Below are 23,712 nucleotides of genomic sequence, written 5' to 3' on the forward strand. Positions count from 1 at the left end.
TATTAGCCATCTGCCAAGAATCTTTGCATAATATGTTGTTACTAGGCTACTTGTATAGGCTGAAATTAACTAAATCAAATAAATGATATAATGAAAAAAAAAAAAAATCCTTGGCACAACCACTGTAAACTCAAAACTTGCAAAATCTTCTTCAAAAAATAAAAGTATGTATCAATACATAATACTGAACTTAAAATCTTGCATTTTAATTCAATTTATATCAAACTGAGAAAATATTTATATATTAAGCAGCACTTCAAGGTCCAATAGTTACATGTTTTGGAGAAGAAACTATTTTATACTTGCTAAAAAAAACGAAAAAAAAATCGAAAATATAACCAATACTGTCTTTCATCTCCTTTTTCCAGAAAGTAATGTAAATCAGTTATGTATTCCCTGTGCAAATGGGCTGTAGGCTAGGGCTTCCTAAACTCCTGTAGAGCGTCTAACATAATGGTGTCCATCACCTGACATTCTTCCCTACTATAGAGACCAAGAGAGGTTGTGGAGTCTCCTTCCTTGGAGATATTTAAAAGCTGTCCAGATATAATTCTGGGCAACGTGCTCTAGGTGACCCTGCTTGAGCAGCGGGGGTTGGACTAGATGATCTCCAGAGGTCCCTTCCAAACTCAACCATTCTGTGATTCTGTGATATGATCTTACAACATATAAACAAGTAGGAATCTGACTGTCTAACATATGCTTAATAATAAAATACAGATTTTGTTCAGTCCTCATTATAGATTTAAAAGATTTGAGGATGAAGAATCACCAGGTAAACTTTGAATTTGAATTATCCAGGTTCAAGCAGCAACCTGAATGGATGAGAACTGAAATATATCTGAAATTACCAGCCTTACCATACACTTGGAAGATGAAAGCATGAAATTACGTGTGTGCAATTTGAATATTGGACGGGTGCAGGTTATAGCAGTAGAAATGTTCTCTAACTCATTTAACCACCTATAGTTGCCAGAATAAATGTGACAAAATGAGTCCATGCTCTATCTTTTATTACAAGAGTTTATCTCCTTCCAAAAACTGCAGAGAAATAGATGTCTTAGATAGGATGAATCATGCTATGGAAATACATATCTCCCCCTTTGGATTATAGCAAGCATCTCAGTGGCTTAGATGACATACCTAACTTTCATAGCAAATTGTGCATCCCTCTGAGGAAGAAGTCCAGCAAAACGGGCAGGAGACCTGCATGAACGAGCAAGGAACTCCTGGCAAAACTCCAGCAGAAGAAGGAAGTACACAGAATGTGGTAAAGAGGACAGGCCACTTGGGAGGAACATGGGGACGTTGTCAGAGTGTGCAGGGATGCGACGAGGAATTGGCCCAGTTGGAATTGAATCTGGCAAGGGATGTCAAGGGCAACAAGAAGGCCTTCTTCAAATACATCAATAGCAAAAGGAAGACTAGGGAAAACGTGGGCCCACTGCTGAATGGGGCGGGTGCCCTGGTAACAAAGGATATAGAGAAGGCAGAGTTATTGAATGCTGCCTTTGCTTCAGTCTTCACTGCTAAGGCCAGTCCTCAGGAATTCCAGACCCTGGGGACAAGGGAGGAAGGCTGGAGAAAGGAAGACTCTCCCTTGGTGGAGGAGGATCAGGTTAGAGATCTTTTGTCCAAACTTGACATCCATAAATCCATGGGCCCTGATGGGAGGCACCCACGAGTGCTGAGGGAGCTGGCGGATGTTATTGCTAGGCCACTCTCCACCATCTTGGAAAGGTCCTGGAGATCAGGAGAGGTGCCTGAAGACTGGAAGAAAGCCAATGTCACCCCACTCTTCAAAAAGGGCAAGAAGGAGGAGCCAGGAAACTCCAGGCCTGTCAGCCTCACCTCCATCCCTGGAAAGGTGATGGAACAGCTCCTCCTGGAGGTCCTCACTAAGCATCTGGAGGACAAGAAGGTGCTCAGGAGTAGTCAGCATGGATTCCCCAAAGGGAAATCATGCTTGACCAACCTGATAGCCTTCTGTGATGGAATGAGTGGCTGGGGAGATGAGGGGAGAGCAGTGGATGTTGTCTACCTGGACTTCAGCAAGGCTTTGGACACTGTCTCCCATCACATCCTCATAGGGAAACTCAGGAAGCGTGGGTTGAATGAGTGGACGGTGAGGTGTATGGAGAACTGACTAAAGGGCAGAGCTCCGAGGGTTGTGGTCAGTGGTGCAGAGTCAAGTTGGAGCCCTGTAGCTAGCGCTGTCCCTCAGGGATACTGGGTCCCCCAGTCCTGGCTCCAGTCTTGTTCAATTTATTCATCAATGACCTGGAGGAAGGGACAGAGGGCACCCTCAGCAAGTTTGCTGATGACACTAAACTGGGGGGAGTGGCTGACACACCAGAAGGCTGTGCTGCCATTCAGAGGGACCTGGACAGGCTGGAGAGCTGGGCCGAGAGGAACCTCATGATGTTCAACAAAGGCAAGGGCAGGGTCCTGCACCTGGGGAGGAAGAACCCCATGCACCTAGCACAGGTTGCGAGTTGACCTGCTGGGAAGCAGCTCTGCAGAGAAGGACCTGAGAGTGCTGGTGGACAACAAGTGAAGCATGAGGCAGCAGTGTGCCCTTGTGGCCAAGAAGGCCAATGGTCTCCTGGGCTGCATTAGGCAGAGTGTTGCCAGCCTCCCTTGCCAGAGGGAGGTGATCCTTTCCCCTCTCCTCAGCCCTGGGGAGGCCTCACCTGGAGGACCGTGTCCCATTCTGGGCTCCCCAGTACAAGAGAGACATGGCACTACTGGAAGAGAGTCCAGCAGAGGGCTACCAAGATGATGAGGGGCCTGGAGCATCTTTCCTATGAAGAAAGGCTGAGAGAGCTGGGCCTGGAGAAGAGAAGGCTCAGGGGGTTATCAATGTGTATTAAATGTACGAAGGGAGGGTGTCAAGAGGATGGGGCGAGTCTCTTCTCCGTGGTGGCCAGCAACAGGACAAGAGGCAATGGGCAGAAACTGAAACCACAGGCAGTTCCATCTGAACCTGAGGAAAAACTTCTTTGCTGTGAGGGTGACAGAGCACTGGAACAGGTTGCCCAGAGAGGTTGTGGAGTCTCCCTCGCTGGAAATATTCAAAACCTTTCTGGATGTGATCCTGGGAAATATGCTCTAGAGGACCCTGCTTGAGCAGGGGGGTTGGCCTGGATGATCTCCAGAGGTCCCTTCCAACCTTTGCCATTCTGTGATTCTATGAAACTGAGATTAAAAGAATCCCACCCCAAGAGTTAAATTACATGTATACACATACATTTGATTTGCATGCAAGTCGAAAGTATATATGCGCATACATCAGCGATACTGAAAGATAATTCTTCAAGAAGAGCTAGCACTCATCGATTCAGGCTATCCCTACTTAGACTATATAGATTCACAACATAAATTACATCATTGCATCTGACTCTTAAGTTTCTAAATCTTACAGTTCTGGGTGAGGACTTTTCCATAAAGTTTATTATGTCCATCAGAAGGTACATTTTTCAATTTTCTTAATTCTGGCTCATCATCTGAATGTTCTTTCTTTTGATAAAACACTGACAATATAATGAGCCACATTCTACTCCTTTTTTAAGCTACTTAATAGCTATATAATCCCTCTTTCTTTAAGTGGAATGAACCATGCCTTAAAAATGCACTGTACATTTCAATTATATATATTTCCTATATGCAAAATAAATGCATATTCAGTCATTATTCAATGCACAATGAATGCACTTTGTGAACGTTCACTTTCCATTTTTATGGGGTGTGTGTGCAATATTTGTTTCTAGCAATTTGTCTGGCTTTAGTAACCTTACTCCATCCTTATCCCCTTTCAGTCTCCTTCATTAACTTTACTTTCAAAGTTAACTTGACAAAATGGAGTCAATCAAAAAGACATATACCAGTGACAGGTCAGTCCACTCAGAGAATTTTCAAATTAAAAGAGTTTTCTGGCAATGAGCTAAATAATTTTCAGCACTTTCACCAGTGTTGCAAATATTTCCTTTCCATTATATGTGTTCATATTGTGACTACGGCATAAGGACAGAACACTTTGCCAATTGTATGTCTGATTGCATATTTTCTTAATTCGGTTTATCGTCCCTGGGGTGAAAACCATTTCTGTGTCTGCCTGATACATTTTGCACAACGATGCCTCACTTCTGGACAGAGTTTCTAATTCTACAATAGATAACACTACCTACCATTTAAGTACTTACGAATGAAACACAGCTAGCTGACTGGTGACTATTGCATAAAATGACTTTCATACACTTATAATGCTGAGCTCCTGAAATTCAACTTTAAGGATTTATTTAACATCATTCTATTATTTTGGATCCTAGTAGAAGATGCTTTGAAAACCCTGCACTAACAGAACAATCTTAAAAAGGGAAATGGACATAGGAAAATAGAATGACATGAAAAAAGGAGAATGGAGCTCAAATTTTCTGTTGTCTGATGATTTTACCCTTGCAGCAAGTACTTCTCACTGTTGTTAATAAGAAATATTTGTATGTATACTCTCAACATTGCATGACATTTGCTAGAGAAAATAAATCAGAAAACCGAAATATCATCCTTCTCATCTAATTAGTTGTCATGTTCAACTAACTTGACTTCCATTAAATTTTTGGATTAAATGATTCATCTTGTATTTCTGGTATGTTTAGCGTTTGTATGTTGTGCCTGTGATACAGTCAACTCTTCTATCTTTATGATAAACTCCTGCAATCACATATGGAAAATTTAAGTTGATTTCAAGTTCTGTGTTTATAGTGCGGCACCAGACTGAGTCTACCTTCACTGAATTCACAAAATTTTAAGAAATCTTGCCCTAAAATGTAGTGCTTGTCAATGTAGTACCTGTTACTCTTTTAATATAATATTTTGCAGCACATGTAAAGCAAATACACAGTTTCCATAGAATCCAGACATTTCCTCAATTATATACATGCATTTTTAGCTTCTTTGTAGGAAGAAAAAAAGAGAAAAAAAATCACAACTCTACTTTAAAATTTATATTACTCAGTGGTCACTAAGACTGAAATACACTGCACTGGATACTTAATTTTCTGATAGCGTGCCATATATACTGTATGCCACGTCATACTTTATTGTGCATGTTCAATGTGTCTTTTTGCTGTAACAGAAAGAAAAGCCATTTGCTGACCCAGGAGAAGGTTATTTATTTTGCTATTAATTTAAAAAAGAAATGTAAACTACACTATTATGTAGAATAAAGCATATAAATTAATTCATGTGTATCAGGGAAATAAAGTAAAATCTTAAGCATTTCCTTTTAAATTGTGATCAGTCCTGGCTTTCAGCATTAAACGATCATTACATAGCAATCATTACACCATGTTAAAATATCAGTCGGAGAGTGTCAAAGATAATGAGTCTTCCATGTTTACAAAAGACTTTGCCTGTGGCATACTGTGTGCTTTTGTGAATCATTTATCTTCTAGCTTAAACCTGTCATGGTATGAAATATTGCAACTGTGATCCTGCATGACAGAATAATGAAACTTTGAAAAAAATCTAGACTGTAATAGATTTTTACACAGAATTTTGGGTATGAAGACTTGAAAATCTGCACATGAAATACCTTTTCTTTTTACTCTGCCAAAAACTAATCCAGGCCAATGAGTTCCCTCCTACGTATTTAATATGCTATTCTATTGTTTTTGAGACTATATTGATCCTGATTTTAACTTTTTTAAACTTCTCTCTATTATATGGTATCATATACTGTATGGCATGCAAAAGTAGTTCTTGAAGATATTCTGTTCAGCAAATATTTGAATGCTGTACTTCATATTGAAAGTCAGCACAACAGGGAAGATTACAGAAGAACAACTACAGCTCTTCGCTATTTTCTTTAGTAAATTAGCTTTCTTAAGTAAATTAGCTAAAATTATTTCATGTCAACAGCTTTGGTAGAGTACTCTCTCATTCTCCCAAAAATCTATCTTGGCTCCTTGATTAGCGTTTGTTGTGCCATAATCTCTGACAAATCTACAGGTAGTGCTTGTATCTCATGCTATCATCTGCAATGGCTAGCCTTTCTTGGGGATGGTCTTGCCAGTGAGTGATCCTTACACAATCTATGTAAAAGCACTGCAAGTGAAGACAGTTCTGTTAATGGAAGGTCTTCTGTTAGGACCCACAATAATAAAATGATGTGTAATAAATTGCTAAAACCAAGCTTCAAGAACTCAATATTAAAAATGTATGATTATCGTTCTCTGAAACTGTATTTGAACATGGTGTGATGAAACAGAGAGGTAAGCCATTAGATTAAACGCATTCATCACACGAATGTGTAAAATTTCAGACTGGGACAAATATCTATCTTGAGTTTGGAAGCCTTGTTTAGATTACACAGATTGTTAAAATTTCTTTGTTTTATAATGGTTGTTATTGGAAAAAAATTAGTAGAGATAAAATTGCGTATGAATAACTTAAAACAAAATTATATTCTTGTATCATTCCCCCAAATACCACATTTTAAGAGTTGAGCTTTTGGTGGGAAGGGGGTTCTGCTCCCTAAGCATCATTGCACAGAAGCAACTAAAGTGGTAATATTTGTTTTGGTCTCTTCAATGTGTCATGTCATCCTCATTTTTGAATAGCTATTGCCAGATACTCTTTTACCTTTCTTTTTCAACACACATATACCCATGCTTTCTGTCTTCATAAAAGCAGATTTCACAAAAGCAGATTAAATACTTTTATGATGCATTCTACAGGTACTTGGTGTCATTGTCAAATTGTAAACAGCATAAGAAAAAGAGAAAAGGTCCACCCCAAGGCAAAAGAGCAAAAGGGCTGATAAGGGGAGTGAAAACTTCCCTGAAAACTTCACCGATTCCTTGTACGACAGGGTTATTAGTATCATAAATCACGCTTTCATTTCTTCAAAGTATTTTTCTATTTTTCTGATCAGCACGAGGAAAGAGCCACATAGAATTTCTTCTTACTATTCTTAACACATTTAGTATTGAAATAAAACGAATATATGTCAAATTATTCCAAGTAACCAAGCAGAACAGTCCATATACAAATGTAAGTAACTGTGTGGAGTTTTCTTCCTATTTCCATGTTTTATTTTGGGAATTATGTTTCTATTTCCAATTACTTATCATTATATTCTCATTGCAGGAAGTCACAAAATTACATTTCCATCCAGAATGTCAAAGAAGATGCATGGTAGAGAACATTAACATTTTAAACAAATCCTTTGTTACAGTAACTGTAACACGTTGGCATATGTGTCATTAACTAATAGGTACCAGCTTTGAAGAAAATGGCAATACTTACACTTTCCAATTTATCTGAAATAGATTGGTTAGGTCAAAATTATATTCTTGTAACAGCTAAAAATAAATCTGTAACTGTTCAAATGCATCTAGATTTTTTTTTTTGAATATTCCAGAGGCCACTTGAAATGAATAGAAATACCCAGAGCTTAGAAGAACACTTTTAACAATCTGCTTATTTTGCAATAGCCTGTGCACCTCTATGCTAGGTCTACAAACAAATTAATTGGATATTAAGGAATTTCAGTCATCAACAGTACAACGGATGGATACAGATGGATACACAGCAGTTCAGATATTGTCTTTAATTTGGATAAAATGTGATTTGCAAAATCAACATAAAGGAAGATTAATAAATACTCATCCACACCCCCAGGTACCTGTAATTATGCCTATTAAACTGTAAGCAGTGGGTCAGAATACAGTCTTACATATCCACAGCATAAATCCAAAGCACATATATTTAGAGAATAAATGATATTCTGTATGTGGCATAGTGCTTACAAAGCAGTCAAACGAACAATAAAATATCAGCTGCTGCCATAGACACCGTTTAATCATAAAGTGAGATAAAATAATTCATAAATATGGAGAAAAAGGTGATGTAAAAGCCCTGTCTTTGTGTAAGATAGAAGACACCTTTAGAAGATTTTTCCTGTCACCAGAGAAAAGGTTAGGGCTGGGAGTGAAGTTTTTATGGTGGGTCCAGGAGTCTACAGTGAAGAGGCAGGGACATGCTTCTCTAATTTTGCTTCTCAGGGAAGACTATGCTATTGCTTCACACTGCAGACCAGCAAAGGATTGTGAGAGCAATATTATCATACACTTAAAACAACTCTCGCTTCCCCTACTTTCCTGGACTTACTTGATCTGTGCTACACTTCCTGGAGTTTTAGCACATGATCTTAGCGAACAGCCACCTTATCTGGTATCACTAATAAATTAAATCTGATTATTCCTACCAATGTAATATTCTAAGTTACATTTTCATTGTCACAGTAAGTTAAAAATAAATAAATAATAATGCTTTCAAAATATAAGGGTGAATGTTAAAATTTGGAGGTAGGAACTATTGAGTATACAACAAAAATGTCTGACCAAAAGTATAACTGAAGTATCAGTTTAAAATAGCTTTTTCACATGAGTACGTTTAATATAAAAGCGATCGTATAGTTCATCTAGATGTGTTGAAAATGTACAAGCAAGAAAAGGATATGAATAAGACTAGATCTGCTTACCAAATTCCTTAGGAACAGTAATAGAGTAAACACAGTTGTGACCAACACTATAATTCTTCGGGTAATTCGGTGATAATACAGTGCCTTCAGAGCCTGTTGACCGGCTTCCGCAAGGTGCTAGAAAGTGAAGATGAACAGTTTTGAATAATATAACATTAGAAAAAGTTATCAACTTGAAGTGATTCTCTGCGTGTTGATATATGCTATTACAGTAAATGTTATTATATTCTACACTAGATTAAATTTGTGCATTGTGTGAATTACTGAGTACGCTCAGCCTTCTCATCTATCAAAGGGAACTGATGGCAGTCTGCAGTTTTCCAGATCAATTGTTATTTTTCTGTATCGTTTCTCAACCACTTTAATAAAATATTGTTCTTCATGTTATAGCTACTCAGTATGCTATTATTCACAGCATTCAAAGCTGTTATTCATTTGTATGATGGTTTATATTTGGATAAAGGCATAGATTATGCAGCCCTTCTCCACACTAGTAAATGCTTACTCATGCCAATAGGCTCATAACTCAATATAATATATAGAACTATTCAAATAAGAAAGTCAGGATTCCTTGACTAAACATGATGTGCAACTTACTTATATCTCCTGAGAACTCTTTTCTTTATCACACAAATATCTTGTTAATTTTACCATTAATAGCTATAAGGGTTGATATAATGGCAGATAAGTAACAATGCTATTTACTGCAACAACGTATTTTTCTAAGGTTGATAATAAATGTTGGCATTTGGTATTATTCAAAATTGTCAAGCATGAAGCAGTGTTTTTTCTTCTTTTTATTTACCAGATGTTCAGGTGCCTTTATGTGAAACCGTTGCTATTAATAATCTCTATCTCTTATGGATAGGACCTGCTTCTCCTATACACATAAATTAGTAATTTAATCTATTGTCATGATTATGGCATCTCTTCAGAATACTTCTTCTAACATCAATTTGGACTACGAAATAATTTTTAATGTGTTTAATGGGAACCATTATCCATTTAATAAATTTATGTCTTCTATTAACAAGATAAGTGATTTTCTAAAATATGTACTACTACTCATTGTTTAGTTTGCTGAATATAAAAAAATCCAACATTTCAGGTATTTTTGTCATATGCTTTCAAAGCATTAATACCTTCTGAATTACATGAAACAAGAAAAAGGGTAGTTTCTTCCTGTTTTTCAGAAGAGATTATATTATCTCATATTACTTGCCATATAAAATACAATCTTCGAAATGAAAAACTGTATTAGTGTAGTTACATATAGTGTATTTTAAGACTAGGTTTAGTTAAATTCATACAGAATGTAGAGTGCACTATGAAAAATAATACACCCCTTAAAACTAGTAATTTAAACCCAAATCAATCTGAGCATGGATTTCTATAATTTGCAACTATTGTTTCTCTAGAGACTCACTTATTCTTCTATGGAAATAACCAGAACAATGATTTATGACCTCTTTGGTCATAAATACCCTGTGATAATACAAAAAAACCCACCACCATCAACTCTTCTCTTCCTTTTAACTGAAGTATTTGCAAATTATATTTCAACAGACTTCCAGCTGTGATATACAGGTATGATAGCTTGGTTGTGAAAAGTCTAGAAAGCTATTAAAATACAGATCAAGATCACGAGTTTGCCTTCACGAGCCAACAGCATCTGCAGTTATAATGGAAGCTAAACAGTATTTACTGCCCTACTATGGAGGGAACTCTTCTTAACTGATTTTTTCTTCCCTCTTTCCTCCTCTGGAGTGTTTTCAAATGGATGAGATTAGTTTGGCATTCGAGATTTACCACACTGAATAAATTTGCCTGATGATAGTTTTCAGACCAGAGTTTCTTCTTTGCGCTCTGGTATTAGTTGCTTAAACATCACCTCTCTCAGAGGGCTCACTAGTTTCTGAATTATCTCTGTCAGGAGAGCACTGTATGCTTACTGAGGCTTTAATTTACCTTAATCCCTTAAATTAATGCGATTTCTATTCTCAGTCAGTGTTTGTTTCTTCTTCGTTTCCTTCCTTTTCTGATTACTTCCTTTTTGTCTTCCTTCATTGGCTTTTCGTAAGTGTAAAATATCATCAGTGCTCATTTCTCTACTCTACCAAATACAACATTTCATCAGTATTTTAAGTCTGCTGTTTTAAATCTGCAGTGAATAAGCAGCAATTCAGAAGGATTTGATCTGCTTGCAGCACTTTACGTATCAACAATGACTTGTAAATTTTACTCTACTTTTGCACTATTTCGCATAAAGTTTTAGCAACTGATTTAATATACATTTGTGATTTCCTGCTGTTGGCACAAGGAAATACTTCTGTTGAGCAATTCATAATAGTTTTTTCAACTAGTGATCTCCTCATTCTGTCTTTTTTCACTGTGCCATTTCTGATTGCATCTTTCCCCTTAGGGTCACTCTCATCATTTCCCAAATATTGCTCTAATGTCTCTCTATCCTTGCAAAAATTCACACTCCTGGTTATCAAGGAAAAAAAGCATAAAAGGAAAGTTGATTCAAAATATAAACATGTAGTTATCCTTAACAATTTAAGAAAATGTATAGCCTTTGTAAATCTTTACACTGTAAATCATTTAGTTCCTACAGCAGCAAGACTACTCTCCAAGACCTATTTGAATGTATCAGGTAGGAGGAAGAGGTTTATTTTATGGGTTTATTTTACTAAACCCAAATAGCTTACTGACTATATTTCTTTGTTTACTTTTTGGGAAATGTTTCTTTAAAATGCCAGTAGTCACAGGAAGAGGAGACTAACTACCATCACTAAACATTCAAAAATCAAAGATGGATCCAGGGACATGAAACCATAACTACAGTGTATTAAATATATTAATTTGATATAATGATAACAGATATTTTTCCTCTGGAGAATATCTAATATAGAGTTGTTTGACTGGCTATAATGACCCCCCTACTGCAATACTACCCATTGACTTTCATTTATGTTTATTTTAACCATATAGATCTCATTCCCTTTGCATACAGTTTTAAGTGAAGTGATTTATTTCATTTCCTGACAACTAAACAACGAAGTTAAAATCTGAAATGGTGTGAAAATCCACAGGTCTAATTCTTAGGCTGTATATTAAAAGGTCTAAGTGCAGTAAAAATTCTAACAGACCCATCGCATTTATAAATGTAAACTCTATTTAACACAAGCAAGTAATGAGTATTGAATATCATTTCCTTAGGAACACAATCAAATTGTGGGGAATAAAAACAAAAGTTCCTAATCCATGTTGTCTAGTGTTATCCTCCAATCATATGCCAGTATATTTTTTTAACAACGTTTGGTCAGACTTTGAAATACAATATGAGTTCTGTATTTCTTTCCGTTTTAGTTTACTCCCTGACAAAAAACACTACTTGGCATGCTACTCTTTTCCTACTTTCCAGTCTCATCAGTGGTACACTAATGGGAGAGAAAAGCAACTGACTGTGATAACAATGTGACAGGAATGGGAGTGTCTGAAGCATTTCTGTTTCCTAAAAAAGCTATTAAGCATTAATGGTAAAAGCTCCTTCTTGTGTGCACTGAATTCACTAGAATGGTATCTCTTCTTGTAAAACAGCGTTTCCTGAAGCCCTTCAAAAAGCCTCATCGTAACAAGAACCAAGTATCACCCTTTCTGCATCTTCAGTCAGTAACCATTTTTATCTGGAAAATATCCTAATCTTGAGCATTAGTAGTCACACCTCTTAGTCTGTCAAAGAACTGAATTGTACTACTTTATGGCAATGCATTACTTAAGAGAAAATGCAATATAAAGTGCATTACCATAACTTAAACAGCAGCAGCTCCTTTGCTTACATTTCAATATACACAAGATTTAAACAGAATCTAGACGGTCACTGCAGATAGCCAAAATCACATAGCAGAACCATGGATCCCCATCAACTACATCTCTCATTATTGCTATAAAGTAAATATGGATGAGTTTCTTTTTCGGCACCCCCAACAACAAAGAGGATAGTTAAAAGCCCCTACCGTGTGCTCATTGTTCATGTTGTCTATCATGCCTGTTCAGCATAACAGCAAAGCACACAGCAGACTGAGCACTTTTCCAGTATGTGATTGTGTGCTCTTCTCTTTATAGCATCTCACAGACACACACCCCTTCAGTAAAGAACTGAGAAGAATGGACTACGTGAACGCAAGAGCTGACCTCAGATCTCTTCATCTTTTGAAGACATCAATATTTTTGTTACTACTGTTTTTCTCCTGCCTCTTTAAGCTTTTAATTCTCACTAGTGTTTTCATATTATCCATGTTCTAGCTCCTACGGCTAAGATCTAATACAATTAAATTGTAATTGAAGATTCTAAGTACCATATTGCACCATCCATTTTTAAGCAGCATTCCTCAGTGGAATCACTGGGGAATACTACTTAAAAATGAACGGTGGAATATAGTTTTATGTCATGCAAATTTGATCATACAGCTACAAATACAATAAAAAAAAAAGGAATAACAGTGCATAAACTTTGCAAAAGGAGGACGATACGCCTTGAAGACCTGATAATAGGATACTGATTTTTTTATCTAGTGGATCACTGTTTTAAAATCCAACCTAGAGTAGAGTAATCACAGATTACAGAATGTAATGCAGATATATATTTACTCAGCCTAAATGATTAGGTTAAGAAAAATAATTATTCGGTGACATGATGTATTTTCAAGATTTTAATACATTACAATGTTGACTGCTGTCTGTCCTAGTTAGATAGATAGTAAAATTTCATTTTACCTATCTTTTTTAACCCAAGTGATCAGTTTTGTCAACTGCAGTGGTTTAATATAGTGGTACACTCAAGACTGATATAAAGGTAAAAGGAAAGCAATACAGCCCCTGATACATCATATAAGAAAATAGAAAAATATTTGATCCAAAATAAATCTTAACAGATAAAAATGGCAGACATTTTCTTCTGAACTCTCAAATTACAGATACTTTATTTGCGGAGATCAGTCTGAAAAGGCGAATGTGCTCCAGTATTTAAAACTATTTAGATAATAAAATGGATATGGAGAAAATAATCTGACATAACAAAATATTTTAGTTGCTGTTTGATACTTACAGAAATACATTAGAAATAAAAATAATAACAAAAAATATAATACTATCATATAGCAGAAAAGAAGTACTACAGAAATAATAGCACAAGGGATATGGAAGCACTCATGTCTTTTTCCTTTCAGTCTTCATAACAGTTAAATTATGACAATCAAATTTAATTTAAAAAAAGAGAGAGAAGCTCAAGCCAATGTATGTTAAAAATATTTGAAAATGATTAGTTAAAACAGAGATCAGGAGGAGCTGATGAAATCCCCTCAGGAATTCAGAAACTAATCAAAGCATGGCCTGAATCATTAATAGTCACTAGAGAAATGATGAAAGTCAAAAAATTAAGTTAAATACAGAGAAATTGTAAGTACCAAACTTCATAAAAAAAGAAAATACAAAGATAGAAATGCAAAATGAGAAGCAACTGGTAAGACAACGATACAGAATGAAAGTTTTATGGACCAAATGTTTAACATGAGTTTCCATACAACATTGCTAAACACAAACACATCTCTACGTGTGTCACAGGCAGAGAAAGGCAAGCTTTCATAGATAAGACAGAAGTAACATTTCTGCTCCATTCAGGATTGGCAATGCCTCAGTAGGAAACAGATATCAACCTCTTGGCATCAAACAAAAACAAGAAGACAAAAAAATATGCAGGATTATGATTTTGCAGGAAATATTGAAAGAATTGTTTTTGCTTAGCCTTCAAAGGAGAAGACTGAGATAACAGGCAGACTGATCACTTTTCTAATATGTGACAGATGCTATAAAGATAAGAGCAATGAATTGCTGTGTTCATCCACCAATGACAGGACAAGAAATAACTGTTAACAATTTTAGTAAAATAGACTAAGCTCTCATATCGTCCTAAAGCAGTGGGAGAGGGAAAATCCCTGAAGAATACTGAGGCTCTGGAGTAAACTACCTTTTGGAAGTTATTTAATTTCTTTCAGTGCTTCCTGAAAGAACAAACTATATAAATATTTATCATTATGGGTTAAGTATATCCAAGCAGAGAAGAGACAATACTTTATGCTTTTATAATAGGTTGTGTAGACAGACCACTCCATTTACATCAATTGTAGCATGAGAAAGGGTACGTTCCATCTTCTTGGTGCTGGCAATGCTAAAGCCACCAGCTAATTTCTTACATTCTGTTGGGCTGTTTTATTTTTTTCTAGAAGAGGAAGGACCATGCTTTTGTTGAAAGGTAAGGTTCAAAAAGCAAAAAAGGTTAGGAATAAAGTAGTACAAAATTGTAGAACACCTACAAAGGCAATTCTTTTAAAATTCAAAAACTTTCAAAATGGAATTATATAAAATCTGAAAATGTTCTAAAAAAAATGTAGTCCAGTAAATGTTGCTTAAAAGGAGAGAATCAAGAAAATCAAAATTTATGTAGTTTAGTATAAAGAGAAAGATATTCGATATAACTGAAGAACAATGGATAGGTTTTTTTTTTTTTTTTCAAAAGAAAGAAGCAAAAGAAAATTCAGCAGAAATTAAAGCTGAACATATGCAAATTAATGATGACTTTCAGCTGTTCAGTTTGCCTTTCTTTGGATTTTTTTAAACAAAGAATGAATATAAATATATAAAATGCAACTAAGCACAGGATCAAATAATTTCTATATAGATTGATTTAACAGTTCATAACTTTTAATATTTAAAATCAACATCAACAAATCCAAAGAACTTAGTATCTAAATGTGCTTCAGTTTCCATTCCTTGAAATCTTTAAAACTAAGCACCTTTCTAAAGGTAAGAGAAACATATTCTATGCAATTGAGTACAAAATATGCTTTTATATTCAAGGAAAAAAAAATACAAAGTAGAATTGTTTAGTCTAACGTTAGAAAAAAATGTTTGTTCACATTTTAATGATTAATGATTATTAAATGGCAATTATATTCCCTTTTTACTTATGAACCATGGCACACTCAATTTAAATGAGTTCTATGTAATTTTCTTAGGTAACGAAATCATCTGTTGCGTTGCTTACTATTAGTTTATTAAATTTACTCATTGTAGAGGGCCATAAGGAAAGTCTGAACTGAAGTTTTCTGATAGGAAGTGATATGTGGCAGGAAGGCCAAATACTATTTTTTCCTCTAAAGAATGGGATCACAGCTGATGGTTCTTCCAATCCATTGGCTATTAGCAAAATTTTCAATTTATGGCTGGAAATTAGAAATTTCTCTATTTCTACTTGTGGCTGCGTTAATCCATGTCCTTTTTTAATGCTTCTACACTCCACTGCCTATTTATGTGAAATGCTGTGCTCCTATTTAAGTTGTCAAAAGATTAGAGTGGCAATTCGAGAAAACTTGAGAAGTGAGGGTCCACTTTTTACAACCCCAAATCCTTTCTCCATACAATGTTTCCATTTCTAAATAACAAGGTAGAGACAGATATTAGGAATTATTCATTATTGCAGTCTGTCATATTTAGATGTCAAAATATCTAATAGCTAAATATAATCAGAGAGATTTTAAAAAGACATATGCTTCACCATTTAATAATTACAGTGATAAAACTAAAAATGAATTCAGTTGAAATTAGGCTGAAATTAGGCACCTTGTTAATCACTGTATAACAAATGTACATATCCAAAAATAGATAAATTGCAGATAATTATCAATCTTAATTCTTCATTTTTCTATTAATATGGCAACAAACAGCTTTCGGTAAGAAAAATAATTCACTAAGTAACAGTGGTATAAATTAAGTTCTGATGTGCTATAGTCTTCTAGATTCTCAAGTGATGTGTAATGCACTCATTTATTCTTTTTTAAGTTTTGAAGGAGGTATATGTTTAGATAGCAGGAAGGAGAGGGCATTAGATGATAGTTGTGTAGAAGTAAAAATAAGTCAGAGATTAACAAAGCTAGCACTTTTAGCTACAACAGCAGAACTGAAATGTTGATTCGTGAAAAAGTATGACGGAAAGATATTTAAGGATTTACAGATCTCTTCATAACAAATAATCATCCCTTCCCCTCAGAAACAACCATGTGTCTTTTTGGAGGTCATATAACTTCTATATTATGTTTTTATTCACTTGCACATTGTTTTTATCTACATGATATTTATTTCATTCAAAACCAGACTATTATTTGGTTTAAGGAAGGAAGGAGTTACTAGCATCATTCCTATTATATGGTGAAGAATAGGATGACCTGAAGGTACTACTAGTTCATATAGCTAAGATCATATAAGTGGATCATACTGAGAATATTTCTTTTCTGCAACTTTAGTAGACATGAATATAGTTAACACATATTTTCATTACGCAGAACAGAAAATTTTATATTTCAGCCTCACAGTTTTAAGTTATCTGAACTTTCTTAGAACTCACTAACTTCATGAGTTCAGTTAGAACTTCATTAGAACTGCACAATATCAGAAACCTACTTATTTCTAGACAGCTGGAAAAAGATATCACTTCTTGCGTCTGGTTTCAATAGTAAGATTCTCACTACTTTTTTTATAGTATAATCTGCCTGTACTCCTATATCCAAAAAATCCTGAACTTACTGCCTGCTCCCAACCTGTGTATCCTTTACCCAAAGGAGTTTTCTAGCACTAGCAGTGAACCACAGCTGATACACAGAATCAGCTTTTCTTGAGTTATCTGAGGATCCTGTTACAATATTGGAATGGGAACCTAAGGAATTACAGATTTTCAAGTGATTGGTAAGACAGCATCGGAAATTGGCTCCAAGGTTGTTGTCTCTATATTTTGCAAGTGTGCGCGCACTGGCAGTATGAAAGCAAATTACAGTCACAGTTAATGAATTTAATCTTGAAACTGAGATCTGCCAACTAATAATAAATTAATTAAAGTGTCTGTAATCTGTTCCATCTCTTCTTTCTTTGCCATTATTGCTGTTTATGTCTGCGACATAGACTAATTTTAGGGAGACAGAAGTAGCCACTTTTGAAAGTTTCCTCCTTAAATGATTCCACCTTTCATTTTTCAACTGGACCTGTGGATAACTGAATTTACCAGTAGCTTCCTATCTAGACAATAAATATCAGCTTGTTATAACAAACGGTTCTTAGGAGAAAGAAAGTCAAAATAGAAAGTTGCCAAGAAAATAAAATACCATGTTCCACACAAAATAATATTAACTCTAATAAGTTTGGCTTAGTAGTTAAAAAGGGAAAAATATATTTGAATATAAACAGTAAGAACAGCCATCTCAGTTCAGCTACTTAAATATGTAAGGTTAAGATAGGATCATTCTCAAATCAGTAGCAAATTAAATACAACAGTTCAATAATATATCTGAGAGAAAAATACTGAAACATAAATAATCCAAGTAATCAACAGCAACAAAATATTGCTCCTCTTAGACATGTATGTGTAAATGATTAAAGTTAAAAAGAAATGAGTGCACCCAGAAAATGATTCATCTCACCCTACAGCATTTGGGATAAATAGCCATCTGCAATTGTCTGCCTCTCTCCGATGGCATTATAAGTGTCCTTGAAAATTATTCTAGAGGAGGCCACAGATTCACATTGCTTCATTTTAGATTTCTTCTATTTAGGTGACTAGCCATCTAGGCACTCCATACAACCAGTAGGGGAAAAAAAGGTGCTATAATTCACACTCAGTTCTCAGCTACTCTGCAAAATAGTAAAGAATATGAAGAGAGATTAGACTAAAAAAGATTCACATGAGAAAAATGGTTCCAGTAAACAATCCATACGGAGCATCACATGTTAACATTAGAAATAAACAAACAAATTATCTCCTCCTGAACCACAGGGAAGAAAAACACGCTAAGAAATAACTCTTAGCAGTAAAAGGTCTGTGCAATGCACAGCCATGAACACAAGTACCAAGAAAAATATAAAATGAAAATACAAGCTTGGCCTTTAAAACAAGCAAGCAAAGAAAAACAAAAAACCCTAATCAAATCTAAACCACTTTTACTGTGAGTGGTGGAAATGGTGGTACTTACAAAAGAAATACCAATTCTGTAAAAGCCAGTTGGATTACTGTGATGTTACCAGTACTCTCCAAGTGATACTGAATAATAGCGTGGCATATCAGCACGTGTTAAGCCATTCTGACTACTGGTTACAAACTGATCTGCAATAAGACTTAAATATGGTCATTATTACTAACTTGGCCTCTTGCATAACATGAGGCACAGAATTTCACCACTGTTAAACTGTTATCTCTTAGCTGAGCTAAAGACTATCTATGCATATTTTTTATGCATAGATAGTTTACTTTTTTATTTGCAGCTAGATTCTGATTACACTGTATCTCTCACTAATTCAGAAATAATATTTACAGTAAGATTACAACAATTACACTTCTAAGGTCCGCACGTATATCCACTGCAGGTCCAGCTTTGGGTGTACATCCGGAAAGAAGTATTTAGGGCAACAGACAGGTTGGGAAGGTGAAGAAGCAAAGGAAGCACGTGAAAGGGAGGGGGACGCCCCCTTCCCCAGGTCCCAAAGCATTGGCTGTGCTTTAACATCCAGTTTGTGTTGGCATTACTACCAGTAGCACTCCTCTGCACAATACCGTTTTCCCTGAACAGCTCAGAGCGCCACGACGACTCAGCCTGCTGCCTCGCACTACCCCTCACTCTCCGTTTCTCCCCGCCCCTGCTGGCTTACTGCTGCGGAGAGGGGAGCTGCGAGCCGCGCCACCGGTGCAGCGCCGGGCCATGGCATGCAGGGAGCTGCGCGGGGTGCTCTGCCAGAGATACCACCTGTTGCAGGCAAAGCAGTCTCAACACGGGGAATTGCCCTGATTTAATTTATTGCTGATTAACATAAACTTTTAATTACTTATGTGGGTACCGAGAAACCAAGAAGACACAACTCTCAGGGCGACGGCTTTCCTCCAGCTGCCCAGGCTCAGCTTCAGTCCAGCACCTCTGCTCTCCCCATCCGAGTCGCGGCTCAAACACACATTGCACTCAGCCCCTCTCAACCCCTTCAGGAAGGCAACAGGCAGCGCAGGATGTCGGCGTCCTGCGCGAAACGGCTGCTCCTGGCTTCTTACTCTTTTGCGCTGCTGCTCCTTGTTCTTCCTTGTTTTGTGCACCTCTAGCCAGCGACGTCCCCGTCCACCTACCTCCTCCTTTTCGACTCTCCAAGCACAACTCTTCTTCACATTTCTCCTCACGCATCCTCTGTTTCTGTGTCCCTCTGTGTTTCTTCTCACGTGCATCGTCACCTGCCGCCTCCTGTTTCTCCTCTTACGTCTCCCTTGGTACATCCTCTCCCCTCTCCTCCTGTTCCTCCTCACCTCTTTTCCTCACACGTCTCCTCCTGTGTCTCCTCCCCTCACAGCTACCCCCAAAACACCTCTGAGCAGCGGCGCCATGCTCTCTGCACCCCCCCCCCCCCGTTAGCTACAGTTTCGACGTGCAGTGGGCTGTTTCCAGCCCCTCCGTCCCCATCGGTCCCGGAGCGGCTGGAACCGGCCGTGACCGGCGCAGGGCGGACGGCGCCTTGGCGGCCGCAGGAAGCGACCCTGCCCCTCGCTCCACTGAGGAAACCTGTAAACCACCTGGTAACCTGAGCTGCTCGGGAAAGCTGCGCTCTGCTATCACTTCCAGACGGAGCTCTCGCACCCTAAATCAGTTTTTTCAACCTAAATTAGGTTTGTTTGGTTTGTTGGGTTTTTTTTTGACCTCATACAGCACGGAATTATTCCATTCTGCCTCTTTTGTTAAAATGAGTAGATGTTGACAGTTCCTGTTCCTTCAAGTATATACCTCAAAACCTTGAAAGACCCCAGCTACGCAGCTTCATCAGACACATGAGAACACTTCTTCTAGAGCTGATTTTTGCAACAGCAGCAATATAGCCTTGTAAGTGTGGGCACGTATTTAGATGAAGGTCCTGTCTTAACCTGAGTATATCCAGAAGGATTTTTAATAAACTGCCGGGTCAATCTCCACGGACTTCTGGGGCAAGCCACTTTCCTTTTGATCTGTATTTTACATAAAAAACATTCAATATCTGTTACACGTGATAGATTTGCAATGATCCGTACTGGTAAGAAATGTTTTAAAAAATTAGATAAATAAAAATTTTATTTTGAACACTGTCAGATCTAATATTTGGTATTTTTTATTAGTTCATATAATTAAGAAAAAAAAACATTAACATTAATATGATTTTGTCCTTAGATTTTAGCTGAATAACTGCAACGCCATCCTAGATTCAGCCGAGCTGTCAGACTGAAATGCAGGGGAAATATATGCTACCCATATAAAGCGGAAGTTAGCAAATGAGTGCCTGGCTTAGAGTACCTTGAAACAACGTAACAGTTTGTTCACATCTTTAATTAGTAGCCTCCATTTTTGAACATGCTCTGAACAAGTCTCAGGAAGTTAAACTGTCCACAAGCAAAGATTTAATTACCAGTATCTTCGATAATCCTGTTAAAACCAAGTATTCAGCTGATATACTGAGAGCAGGCATCTACTCTCTGAACAATGGAAATCATAGCAGTTTTTGTTTTTTTTTTTTTACTAAAACTTTTACTAGTCCTTGGATCAATTATATTAATCAGGGAAGGTGTCAACCCCTAGGGATGCCATAAAGCCAAAATAAAGCAATGTGCCCATTTCTGTGCATCTATAAAACTTTCACACCTGTATCACAGACCCAGAGACTTCGTAGCTGCTGCATTTCAAGTCACAGAGGGCAAAACGTACAGATTTCTTTCTCAGTATCAGAAGGGTAGATTTAAGGCACTCCGATTCAGCTGTGCAAAAGTATTACTGAATTGCATTCCTCGATATTCTAAGACTTTTTTGTTTTCTCTTAATAAAGATCACATCTGAGAGCTGTGATTTTACTCTGATTTCCATAAATCCTGAGCTCTGAGGAATAAGCTCTTTTTCAGGCAAGGAGCAAACATTATATTCATGTTAAATTTCTTTGTTTCAGTGTTAATACTGACTCATCAGAATAGGTCTCATGGGTTAGGGCACTCCATGAGCAGGAACAAAAAAAAAAAAAAAAGATTTGTTCTTTAAATATAATCCTTCTAGAATACTACTTAATCCTCAAAGGACTACCTGTGATGGTTCCAAGTAACTTACCAAAATAATAAAAGCTAACTAAGTGTCTATCATCATATGCCTGTACTCCAAGTTATTTCTTCTATCTGCATTTATCTTCCACTTAACAAGGGTAAAATTGATGCACACTTTATTCCTTAGTCACACAGCATTGCAGGTTCATCTTTGTGCAGTTGCCTTTAGAATTGGTTACACAGTATAATTTTGTGATATCTGTGAATTCGGTCATCTCAACCTTGTGTGGACTTGTATTGGATGGCCCCATTCCCAGCGCAAACATGTATGGGATCTTTGTGGCATCTTTTTCCTTTATTATGAGTTTTTTTTAAGCATAAAACTCACCACCATCCTAAGAATTTTTAATTCTTACCTTGTAACCAGATTTTAATGCACTGGAGGACTTTCCTTCCTAACCCATTGTATTGTGATTTGTTTAGAAAACAACCTTTCTTTGTGAAACTGTCAAAATTTTTTTAGAAATCCAATCATACTTTATCAACTGTTATTACTTTCATTCACATGCTTGTTGACATCTGACACTTCCCATTAAGTTCCACTCTTCTCTGTAAAAGTTACATTGATTTTTCATCAACATAACCATGTTTAATCATACATCTCATAGTTCTTCTCCTTACTGTAATTTCTACCACTTAGTCAAGCATGGAGATCAGTCTTGTTCCTCATGAAAGATTTTTGACATATTCATCACCTACCACTACTTTGACAGACAGGCTAATTTAGCCTATTGGTCCATGCTTATACTTAATATCTAGGTCTTTTCTGACATTCACAGAGAATACTATCTAATCCTAGCAACTTGCTATGGTTCAATTTATTGACTGACTTTAACATCGTTTCTATTGCTGCTTCCATTTTGACACAGTTGCTTGGAGCCAAAGGAATGGACTCCAGCGCAGGACCTCTCTGGTCTTCTCAGTAGTAAACATAACGTAAATAATTTACTTAGCTTTTCTGCAATGACTTTATCCTTAAATGTATTTTTAGCTTTGATCTTCTATTGACACTTTAATAAGTTGCCTCCTTTTCTCACCTTTGAAAAGTATATTAGTGGTCATGTTAAGTTCATATCTTTAAAAAGTTAAAAAACTTTGTTGGCCACATTATTCTATTTCTCTCATTTGAAAATGTTTTCTTTTTTTCCTAGGATATGTCTTCTAATTTCTAACATATTCCTTGACTCTGCTGTTTCATCATGTGTTTTGGTTAGTCTTTTAGAGTTTGCTTCTGACTGGCGAGGCTCTAAAATGGTGTTTCTAAAAGATTACTAGGTGTCCTGTAAGTATTTACCTTTTTGCTGTTGTCTTCAATTTCATTTTAATGAACTTCCTCAGTTTGATATAGCTCCCCATATAAAGTCAAAAATTACTTTCTTTTTTTTTTTCTTTTCCTTTCCTCCTGGGCTGTCAAATTTGAGTGCATTATGGACGCTTTGGGCACATTCTGAGCACATAATTGTCATATTTACTCTCATTGAGAAAATCTGCTCTGCTGTAGGCCAGCTGTTTCTATATTCATTGAATACCCTTATATTAAAGATGAAATAAAAACATGTTAACTAGACCACTAATGTTTGAATTGGGGATAATTAAAACATCACTATAATGTTCTCTGCCCTTTATATGTGCTCTCAACCATAACTCTATCTAAATATAGTTTTATATCTGATTATATATTAAAATTCGTCCAAGAATCAAATAAATACATTTCCTGTCATGCCACATATGAAAAGTTTTAAACTACTAATCAGTAAACAATTATCAAAACAAGAGAAAAACAAATGCTGTACAGCACAGAAGGAAGTACAATCTTTTTAATTCATAACAATGAAATTGAACTTCTGCAGTATTTGAAGTACAGAAATGTGTATTAGACAAGAGTTGTGATTCATATATTAATTTCTTTTAGCGCTCAGCTATGGTTCAGGATACAAAAAAGAAATATACAATGAAAATATTCTGGTGAATACCTAAA

At 36.4% G+C, this 23,712-nt stretch overlaps 1 protein-coding gene across 2 annotated transcripts in view; it reads right to left on the reverse strand.

Annotated features, from left to right (window-relative positions):
* CSMD3 (CUB and Sushi multiple domains 3) overlaps positions 1 to 23,712 on the reverse strand; it is a 711,519-nt gene that overhangs the window by 163,961 nt on the left and 523,846 nt on the right. For both annotated transcript variants that reach the window (XM_068933141.1, XM_068933140.1), the window contains one exon: positions 8,546 to 8,662. In XM_068933141.1, the coding sequence (XP_068789242.1) occupies positions 8,546 to 8,662 (117 nt within the window). The remainder of the gene's footprint in view (positions 1 to 8,545; positions 8,663 to 23,712) is intronic.

Source organism: Struthio camelus, chromosome 2 (genome assembly GCF_040807025.1).
Source record: "Struthio camelus isolate bStrCam1 chromosome 2, bStrCam1.hap1, whole genome shotgun sequence".
NCBI lineage: Eukaryota > Metazoa > Chordata > Aves > Struthioniformes > Struthionidae > Struthio > Struthio camelus.